The sequence below is a fragment of the Corylus avellana genome, chromosome 1, assembly GCF_965113065.1.
Source record: "Corylus avellana chromosome 1, dhCorAvel1.hap1.2, whole genome shotgun sequence".
Lineage (NCBI taxonomy): Eukaryota > Viridiplantae > Streptophyta > Magnoliopsida > Fagales > Betulaceae > Corylus > Corylus avellana.
In genome coordinates, this window is record NC_142490.1 from 43956438 (window position 1) to 43968044 (window position 11607).

Consider the following 11607-nt stretch of genomic DNA (forward strand, 5'->3'; position numbering starts at 1 on the left):
TTGTTTTCGTCATCTTCGTTGGGGAAAGCCTCCGTGGTTCTGTAGACGCTCAACTTCCTCAGCTGCTTTAATCCTGACAAATCAGCAAGAAGAGTACACGGATTTTCATTTAGACGGTCACCAATTACAAACCCTTTAAGGAATCGGAGTTTTGGGAGCAACTTAATCTTTTTGGGAATGTACTCTAGCAAGTAACACTCAGATATATCCAAGTGCGTCAGATTCTCGAGTGAGCCTATTCGATCTGGAAGCTCCTCTAGAGTGTGACAAGCTCTAAGATCAAAGATCCTCAAATTTAAGAGCTTACATACGGAATCAGGAAGCTTGGTAGTTCTAGGAATTCCTTGAAGGCTGAAAAACATTAAAAAGTTTCATATTTTTCAACCCTTGTAAGAATTCATCGCTCTCTACTTCAATATATATGATGCTTAGCTGAGGTCTGCCACCTTCCCAGATAAAGAAACTTTACATTCCTCAACTTTGAGAAACACTCCAATTTGAAAAAATCAGGATAAGGCTCATTGACATTGAATATTGTTCGCAGTTTCTCTAGATCCAATCCAGGGTGGTCGGGTTCTTTTGCATCCGATCCAGGGCCAATTTTCGCCAACTCCTGTGAAAATCCATTAGCAAATCGTTGAAGACTCTGAGATTCTTGAAGGATTCTCGTATGTAAATCAGATCTTTCCTTAACTTCTCCGCGTACGTGGTTACCCATGCTCTGATATTCGTCCTGGCTAGAATGGCTGTTGCCGTTGTTGCCACTGTTGCTGACGATGTTCTCAACTGGTCGGTTTTGGGAGAGGATGTCCTTGACTTGTTGGAGGCTCTTGACAACGTCGGGTAGAACGATATCGTTTATCTCCGCAACGTTGAAGTTGTCGGCCGGAACCTGCCCCAGAAGACTGATCGGACGGAGGCATCGGATCTGCCATCAACAGAGATCAAAGCCGAGGTTTAAAGCCCTTTTCTGCAAAATGGCATTAGGTGAAAGATGGTTTCTTTTTTTTTTTTCATGCGAAAGCTGTTGAAATTTTATACAAAATGACATTAAGGGTAAAGTTGAAATTTTATACAAAAGTCAGGAGTATAAACATCATGTAACGTTTAAAATCTAATAGAGAGGCTCACATTGAGAGCAATTGAAAGTTTATGGGTCTAAATTGAGAGATTTTAAAGTTTGGAGGTTGTCAAATCGCGTGAAAGTTTAGGAGGTTAAAGTGAAGTTTCTCCTTTTTTTTTTTTTTTTTTTTTTTTTTTTTTTTTTTAAAAAAAAAGACCGACTTTTACTACTAAATTTTAGTTGTATAACAATTTAAAATAAATAACATTACTTTTTCAAAGGATACTTTCTGCAATTTGATTTAAAAATGCATTTTTGGCCTACAAAATCCCATGACGAAACGGATTCTAAAATAGGAATGAAATTTTCTATAACTAGGGATCTTGTTAATTAATACATTTGTTCTCTGTTTTTGGATTAGAGTTTTTGAGATAGGACTTTTGTTTGAGTAGAAGAGCCAATGCGGATTTCAATTCAGCCAAGATATGCCATCAATTAAAATCTAAACGGGGGTTTATATATATATAAAGTATTGTTATAAGTCAATTATTATCATTCTATTAACTTAAGAACTTAAATATTGATTTTTGAGAAATTCAAACATATTAAATAACACTTGGCATTTATTAAAGTAGGTAGGTTGAAAGAAATTTTCTCCAAACCAGTTTAAAAGAAATTTGTGTCTAATGATAAATACTTCTCGATTGTTGTGGTCTAAACTTCTAATTAAGCCACGCCATTTACATTTTTTAAATAATATAATATTATGTACACAGTTAAAATTTAATAATTTTTCTTCACCTGTTTAATTAGAGAATGGAAATCTGTGTTTGACTATCAATTAAAGCATAATTTTGTCCTTGGATGCGGACATTTGCTTTGAGTTAAAATTAGTAATTAATTTGGTACCTGCAGTGCGGATAGAGGCAACAAATTGAAGATGGTCATGAGAAGCATTTGCATTAAGAATTAAGATAAACATAGCTGCAGAGGTAATTAATTAGATATACTAGTGCTTTCACGAATACATCACAAACATATATCGATCTCCATTCCTACAGGAAGACCAGGAAATAAATAAAGATACAACAACAAAGCAAAATATTATGTTTCTGAAGTCATAGATAGAAAGAAGGCATTGGATTGAGCAGTTTACTTGTCCACAATCAATTTTGCTCTTGCATGGCCCTCATTTATTTGGAACCGATCCCCTAAGCCAAAATGAGCCATTAATAACCAGACAAATGTGATAAGCTGTCCTCCTTTGCTCAGTTGAGCCGCATGAGTATTGGCCCTGCAGTGGCTTGCAGCATAAGACAACAATTCCACCCACACTTCACTCATTATACCCCATCTCTTTTTGTAATCGAATTTGTTTAGCTCTTTTGCGAGAATACATGCATCGAACAACACAGATTTGCTTCTGTCCCCCTTAACAGCAACAGGCTCCACATCAGTATTTACTTGAAGGATCATTTCACATGCATTTTTTTCTTGTGCTTTATCATTTTCTCCTGTTAGTTCCTTTCTGGTAAAGAATTCTATGGCCTCGGCACATGTATCGCGGAATCTTATTTCGCCAATACCTGCTACAGCAGACATCATAGTAGGCTGCATAATTAGAAGATATAACATATAATCCGAAAGGGTTTTACAAAATTCACGACGACTATCACTTTCGTCATCCCTCTGATTGTCCGTGTCAATATTCTTATGATAGCAGAGATCTGTAGCAATATGCCATAATATAAGACTCTGATCAAAATCAACGTCCACAACATAATGCATCAACTTGCTGCTACCCTCCGTAGTCCAATCATTATTTTGTAGAACCCATTCTCCTCGGGCTGAACATATTCTCTTTGCAGTTTCAGGTTCATCTGCGAGCTCGGATTTCTTTTTTAGCTGAACAAAGATGAATTCCCATAGCTTTTCTTCAAATGGTTTCTTGGACACATATTTAATCGTATCATAGAAATCCTTCAAGTTGAAGCCACATTTTTCAAAGAGCTTAAGCACCATACGACAAAAACAATCGAAGCAACTACGCTTCTTGTTTGGACGTTCCTTGAGACAATAATCTATCAAGTTGTATTGATTTAGATATTCAGACCACCTTCGGAGCAGGACTTGTCTAGCCCAGTACTCCAAGCAACTTGGTTTATTTTCCCCCCAGTTTATCCTCTTGAGCTTGAGATAGTATCTGAGGAGAAAGAGGAGACATCCCTTAATAGCTTCTATGCAGAAATTTCGCCTCGGTGAGTTCAGGATGGAAGCAGCAGTCCAATCAGAGAGAGCCAGCATAAGGAGAGCAATTGTATCCAAGGCTATGGCGCCAAAGAGCAAGGTATAGGTAATTCCAACATCAATCTTTCCAAAACCATCCTTATCTATTGTATAGAAGATTGAAAGAGATGCCACTACCACACACCAGGATACAAATCGGACAAAATATCCACGCATTGAATGCACCACGACAACCTTGGTATAGAGAATTTCATAGATGAAGTTGAGTTCAACCGCTATCACTCTAAAGGCATCTTCCGGGGTTCTCTTATGGAAAAACATTCGGCTCTCGTCGCGCTCGCGGAAACTGAAGATGAGATCCACGATGAGACCATTGAAGATTTTGAAGAAGCGATAAGCATGTTTCACCACCTTAACATCATCCAGTGGGCCTTCATCTACTGCCGCATAACGTGCAATTTTGGACTCTTTATTGGGTTCTGGTATCAATTCTATCCGAGTTGGGAGTTTGGCCTCTTTCTTCGAAGCGTATTCCTCCATGATCTTTGCATAGTTTGGCCCTGGGTCAGCTTTTTCAAGCTTCGATTTCCGGAATTTATCCAGGTTTGCAAGAAATAAAGCACACGTTCGCTCAACATACTTGATGATTCCAGCAGCAAACAGAAGGATAGTAGGTATCCATAACCTGTTGCTGGGAAAGGATTGGTTGAAGACAAGGAAAGCAGCAGAAACCTGGCTTATGAGTCCAACCAAGTGCCTCAGCCAGAGGGCATTATCCTCCAGAGCAAAAGCAGTTATGGTATCTGGACCACCAAGGTGTAACAAAAGAAATGGAGCCCAAAATGCCAGAATGTCAGCATGCTCAGCAGCATGCTGATTAAAATTAGGTTGCGCACGACTTTGACGAATATCTTTTTGACTGTTGGAAATAAGTCCCACTGAAAAGTTAGCAGCCCAATCGGCCACCAAGTAAGCTAACCAAATCAACAAGATTACAAACCCACGTCCTGTTCGCTTTCTGAATGGTGCAAACAGAATTAGAATGGTCTGTAGTAACAGACTAAACAGAACGAAACCCCGGACGTTCCATTTATCATAGAACTTCGTGGTTCCGCTAAGGAAGGACATCTCCTTTCTTTGGTTGCTTATTTCTCTTTCTCCTTTCTTTCACCCCCTGTTGATCGAACACGACTTTAAGCGTTAGTTTTTAAGTTGCTAAAACAAAAGCACCATTAATAACTCTACAATAAAACAAAATTTACTTTTTTTTAAGGCTCCAATATAGTAAAAAGTTAATAAATAAATAATCTCTAGTTAAGACCTCTAATTAATAATTTTACAATAAAGGTTCTTTCTAAAAGAAATTTAAAACTCTCATATATATATATATATATATATATATATATATATATATTAAGGCTCTTAATTATATATAGTAAAATAATATGCATGTTTACAATATTGGGACCCTTAAATATCTTTAGATATGAAAATCATGTAATCATTTCATTTCTTTTTGATGTGGACAATTCTCCATCATAACCATGAAAGTGAATAATTAAGAACCTCAATGTCATAAATTTTTCATCGCATATAAATTCTTGAGAGGAATGTCTACTTGTTTACTTTCCTATTTTCACATTCATGAAAGTTGCATAACTTTATTCAAAGTAAGAGCGTCAATTTCAATTAAATTGTCAATGATATGCAAATCTTGAATATAAAAATTTAATTAGTAATTTTACATCTTAAAATGCGAGAAGAATTCTTTTAAATAAAATTATAATATTAAAATTAAATATTAACTTGAAAAAGAAACTTGCACACTCTTTTGAAAATCATGTCTTTTTTATTTTTAACTATTCTAAAGCTTTTTATTGAATTATTGGTAACCATCTTCTTTTATCTATTGAGTAAATAAGGCAAAAATAATATTTGTTTTGGTTGCATCAGCAGTCAAGCACTATTTGCTTCTTAGAGAATATTATAAGATTTATATAAAATTGGCTTGTAGAAAACTTTGAGAGATATATGTTTAAAAAAAAGTTGGAAAGTGTTCATAATCAAAGCAAAAAATTAAACACTTTAGATGTATATAATTTATTCCATGATTATATATATATATTTGTTTGTTTCTACTCTATGATTGTTTATCAATTTGATTTTCTCTTCTGTAATTATAATTTAACTTCAAAAATTTAGGTTTATGAATCACAACGTTGAAATTAAAAACCATCTATTCAAAAGAAAATAAGTTGACATTCCAAAAAGTAATCTACCGTTGGATTTTATTGACGAAACTTCAAATCTCAAAGAGTACCCTCTTAAATCTGTAAGGGTTGCAGCTAAAGAACATCATTCTAAAATTCTAGTTGTGGGAACCTAAGGGTTGCAAGTGAAAAAATATTTATTTTCTATTTTAAATTGTGTTTACTATATTTTTAATTCGGCCCCTACAATTGTAAATTTCAAACTCCGCCATTGGCCTTAGGCCTCAAAGTGTATCTAGTTGGCCCTTCCACAATGTTGATAAAGTAATTTTAACCAACCCTTATATCAATCTTTGTTTTAAAAGAAAAAATCAAGGGTTGGTTAGAATTGCCATAACTCAGTTTATATATAGTTATTTATGATAGTAAAAACCTGTTAAAATATTAATCAAATGATTAAATCAATTATTTACTATTGCTTAAGTTTTTGGGATAAATGAAGATTTAATATGGTATTAGACCAAAAGTCATGAGTTTTAACCTTATCTCCATCATTCACTTTTCATTTTCAATTAAATATTTAGCGTGTTGGCCTCATTTATTAAGGAGTAGTGTTAAAATATAAATTAAATGATTACCCCCTATTTCAATTAAAATAGTTTAAGTGTTGTCTGGTCTAAGAGGTAACTCAATCGAATAAGATCACGCCTAATAAAGCGGAGGTCACTAGTTCGAATCCCCCTCCCCCCTCTTGTGCGGACATGTCAAAAAAAAAAAAAGTGTTGTCTGGTCCAACACGTGTGAGGGAGTGTTGATTATGAAATTGACAATTTCCTATTAGCTTAAGTTTTAGGACAAATAGTAGTTTAACATAGTATCAGAGTAAAAGTCATAAATTTGAACATTATCGTTGTAATTCATCTCTCCTATTTTCAATTGCATATTCTATTTGTTGGGCTTGACTTATTGAGAAGGAGGAGTTTGCCAACATGTGATTAAATTTATCATTTTTTATCAACTTAAACTTACAAGTGGTGATTAAACATGGCATAATATAACAGTTCAATTATGGACAAAAAGTTTGTTAACAGCTTTTCTATAAGAATAATTGTATCAACACAAAGACTAAAATAAATTATAAAAATGACAACAACATGAAGACTAACTCTATGGACAAAATATAAACACAAGGATTGCATAAATACGTACAATATTGATGGCAGGTGCAAGGTAGCTCTTATAGAACATAAAAAGGAAACATCACATACCTTAGCTCGCAGGTTGCTGAATATATGAGAAAACAATGCAAAGAATATATATAGGGAACTGAATTTTGAATCTCAAGTTCTGTCGTTCAAGATTTAATTTGAGGTTTGAGAAAGTTGTATATCTCCACTTACTTTGTATTGGCTCAGTCACACTTATATAGGCTCTGGGCACCGACAGCATTAGCTATGCTATCTTGATAATTGTTCTACAAGCAAATGCAGCAATTGGTGATCAAAAAGGGAAAGGCTTGTGGCAGAATCTCAATCTCATGATTGTATGTGCTTCTTCATTCTTGAAATTATGGAGGTGACCTTTATACTATATCAAGTTAAATTGTAGGACCATCTTTTGCTATGTGATGTACAAGCATAGCTGCCGCGGAATAAAGAGCAGATGTATCAAATATATATATATATATATATATATATATATATATATATATCTTATGTGAACTTTATTTTTATTGAATAATGTTATTTGATAGACTGTTATACAGAGTGTTATATAACTGATATGACGTGACAGTAAAAATTAGTCTTTAATATTTTCTTTATAAGTACTAATTTAAGGATTAATTTTCAGATATTATTATTTGTTTGATAATTGGATATAATTAAAATTTCGAACTAAACGAGAATAGCGTGTGTGATAGGTATTTTTTTAGTCATATGTCAGTTTTATTTTTAATTCCACTAGGAATATTACCTTTTCACTTTTTTATTTTTATTTTAATTTTATTTTAATTTTTGTCTAGCTAGCCATAGGAAGGCAACTCTTATCTCCTTAAGGACATGCGTAGGAAATTCTAAAAAAGTAGACTGAAATGAAGAAAGAGTTATAGTCATGTGACATCTCAACTTTCCAGTACTCTTACAGCTAAGCTTTGCTATCAAGGTCGACCCAAACTGATCAAGGAGAAGGAATAAAGAGAAGAGTGGCCAAGTTCACTTCTCATTATCTATGTGAACTTTATCTTTATCATGTGTCTTTTAACTTTATCTTTTACTAAACTAGAAAATTGCTAAATGATCTTTACCATTGCCTCCTTCCATGATCTTTTTATTGATTTAGGACCCCCTACAATTTAAAGAAATCATAAATTTTCAAATTATGGAATTGAGATCATTTCTAGGCATTGAAACGCTTGAAAAATGACACTTATTTAAAATGTGGCATGTTATCCAAGTTGCAAGAAATCATTTCCTTCTCAAAATGCGTATTTTTCACTTTTGTAGCGACGTTTCTTCTTCAAAAAACCAAAAGATATTTTTTGGTTCAAAGCTTTTCTACTATATAGAGAGCAAGATCCTAATGAAAATATACTCAATTTTCAATTGTAACATGCCAACTTTCTAATGTGTCATTTTTCAAGCGTTTCAATTCTTAGAAACGGCCTAAATTTCGTAATTTGAGAATTTATAATTTCTTTGAAATTGTAGGAGATATGATCCATAATTATTGAGCAATGTCCGGATAAAGTTGAACATTAGTATTCTATATATAATGTTATTAGGAGATTGAGTCATGAGGATTTGAAATTAATTTCCTATTATGGTGAGATTTAGATAAGATCCATGTTGGTTTGCAATGGAATACATGCATAATGTCATATGCATAAAACCAAATTTTTAAATGACATGGTAACATGTATATTATTAAATGCAACAAAACAAAATTTAGATGGGTGAAATAGAACATGAAATTGAGAGAATCCCATTCCTAGCTGAACCATGTGTCATATATGGTTGAATCCTTTAAGAGAGTTGGGTAGAATTACAACAAGTGTTCCATTAAATATAATATATAAGCATAAATCAAAATATACTAGAAATTTAGATTAAATAGATTTTCTTTAGTATTCTAATATTAATAGGTCAAGTGTTATAATCAAGGATACTCTTTGCCCTATTTGTGGTATAGCAAGCGAAATCACCCTACGCATTCTATGGAGTTGCCCTTTAGCTGGATTCGGATCACCTCAAATTGAGGAGAAATTGGAGATTCTCTAATTGTTAATTGTGGTTATTCATTTTAAATTCAATAGTGTATAAAATCATTTAAACCTCGATAAAACAAAAGTCAGCATTTAATGCCTTGGTTATGCAAAAGCAACTGGTATTTTATAAACCATTGAATTTAAAATGAATGGTCGCGATTAACAATTGGAGAATCTCCAATTTCTTCCCAATTGGAGGGGATCTCAATTCCCTTTAGCTATGGTCCATGGATCATGTTTGGTGAGAATGTGAGAGAAAATTCAAAAAAAAAAAAAAAAAAAAAGGCTCGTTCAGCTAGCGGATATGACTTTCTATCCTTAATTTGGGGAGGGGTTTTTTTTTTTCCTAATTGAATAAGGAAGAGGTTATATGGAAAGATCCTTTCCACTCCTGGTTGTAATTAAATGTTCTTGTGAGGAATTTGAGCTTTTTATACTAATTTCCCGTAGGATTTGGTTTCTTAAGCCCAAATATTCAAATGATAATAATAAGCACTAGCATTGAATAAAAAATTATTATATAAGGCACTAAAATAATAATATAATGAAAAAATTATAGGTCATTGCCCTTAATTCTTCGAACAACCCAGGAAAAAAAAAAATTATAAAAAAGGGAGAGGTGCAGTTGTTGAAGGCATATAGTTTGGCTCAAACATTGTTGATAAATTTTCTATTTTAGTATGCTTTTATACGATTGTCATACTATAAAAATATTGTGATAATGAAAATTAGTAATTATTATATATATATTTTTTTCTTACAAAGCTCTTATTAATCTAAAAATTGATGTTCAACATCACATTATGCTAGCTGTATGATAATCCTATAACAATATATTAAATTGTATTACTGATCATTCGCTATGTACTTAAAATTCACAATATCACGTGCATAAAGAATTAGATATATTTTATAACAAAATTTTAGGGGTGGGATAAATTTGTAAGTAATAAACTCGCAAGTTATATTTAGTTCAAAACAGAAAGAAGAAAGTCTACATGCTTCTCTCAAAATACTATTCAAATGACAATATCCTTCTCAAACTATCAAAAATTGTCAATGTCCCTCTCAATGACGAAAATACTTTTAATATAAAAATAAAAAAAATTATAAAAAGGAAACTCCAACTAATAATTTTTTTTTTTTTTTTAAATGGTATCCAAATTTAAAAAATCGGGTTTTTATTAAAAAATTAAATTAATATATATATATATTACTCTTTTTTTTTTTTTTCCAATTTATAGGAGTATTTTTTTCTTATTGAAATTTTAGGATAATTTTTGTCTTTTTGCAAGCTTTGGGAGAAACATTGACAATTTTTTTTGGTAGTTTGATGGGAACAATGTCCCATTTGAAAGTTTAAGAAGATATTGTCAATTAAGCGGTAGTTTGATAGAGGGTACGCAAAATTTCTCAAACAAAAATAAACAATAATATATATATATATATATGTCTTTTAGTCATATTTCACCTTTTCTTTACACTATGATGAATTTTTTTTTTTTTTTTTTTTTTTTTTTTTTGGACATGGTAAGGTAATTCTTGTTTGCAAAAGAACATCAGTATGGAATTCCAAAATTTCACTAATTCTCAATAATTCATTCTCAAGCACTTTTAAAAGTTGGAGTAATTCTACATAAAAATAAAATTTAAAAATTCCCTTTGAGTTTGAGTAATTCTATTTATCATCCCCTTATCCTCCAAAGCCTATGTGATCAAGTGGCCGGTCTTCCCAACCAGAAAATGAATTTCTATGCATGCACTAAATGTTATGATTAACCATGCCACATAAACTTTAAGGAGGCTAGGTGATGACATGAGTAGCCCTTTTGGAATCTATGTTGTTAAAGTTTGGGGAAACTTCACTTTGCCCTTCTAAACTTCCAGTTGATTTTACAAACCACCATCTGAATTTTCAAATCTCTTACTTTGAACCCCTGAACTTTCAATTTCTATCACTTTGGACCTATCTGTAAGTTTTCAACGTTAAACTCAAACAGTTTCACTTTTTATGCCCATTATACCCCCACGTTAAAACTACACCGTTTTGGGTTCCAAAATTACAAGACCCACCCGCTCAAAATGAATTCGTTTTGGGCATTAAATTTTTTTTTTTTAAAAAAAGAAAAAGCCAAATATATATATAAAAAAATAAAAAAATAAAAAGGGAAAAAAAAAATCGAGGTGGCTCCCTTGGCCAAAAATGAGGTGTATGGAAAAGGCCAAAAAAAAAAAAGGGGGGGGGGGGGGGGGATCGGGTGGTTTTGAGCTTTTAGAGGTGGCCGAACCACCCCCAAGGGGGGGGGGGATCTGGTGGTTTTGGGCTTTTGGGGGTGGGCAAACCACCCCCAGGGGGTGGTTCGGCCACCTCCTACGGCTGGTAAGGGGGGTGGGCGAACCACCCCCAAAAGGCCAAAAAAAAAAAAAAAAAAAGGGGATTAGATGGTTTTGGGCTTTTGGGGGTGGTCCGACCACCCCCAAAGGGCCTGGGGATGGTTTCGGCCACCCCCTACGGCTGGTAGGGGGTGGCCTAAAAGCCCCAAACCACCCAATCCTTTTGTTTTTTTTTTTTTTTTTTGGCCTTTTGGGGGTGGCCAGACCACCCCCAAGGGCTTGGGGGTGGTCGAACCACCCCCATACCGGCCATGGGGGTGGCTGGAGCCACCCCAATTTTTTTTTTTTTTTTGCCCTTTAAAAAAAATACAATTTTAATGCCCAAAACGACACCTTTTTGGGCTGGGTTTTTTTATTTTATTTTATTTTTTTTATCACTTTATTTTTATTTTTTTAAATATTTTGCATTTTATTTTTCTTTCTTTTTT

At 33.3% G+C, this 11607-nt stretch overlaps 1 protein-coding gene across 1 annotated transcript; it reads right to left on the reverse strand.

Annotated features, from left to right (window-relative positions):
• Window positions 1-2063: 2063 nt before the first annotated feature.
• Window positions 2064-4438, reverse strand: LOC132169564 (uncharacterized). The gene has a single exon (XM_059580584.2). It carries the CDS (start codon window positions 4436-4438, stop codon window positions 2216-2218), a length of 2223 nt encoding a protein of 740 aa, XP_059436567.2. The 3' UTR covers window positions 2064-2215.
• Window positions 4439-11607: the final 7169 nt, after the last annotated feature.

Excerpts from the sequence above, each read along its gene's own strand:
- LOC132169564 (XM_059580584.2), bottom strand. The coding sequence starts at position 4,438 with ATGTCCTTCCTTAGCGGAACCACGAAGTTCTATGATAAATGGAACGTC.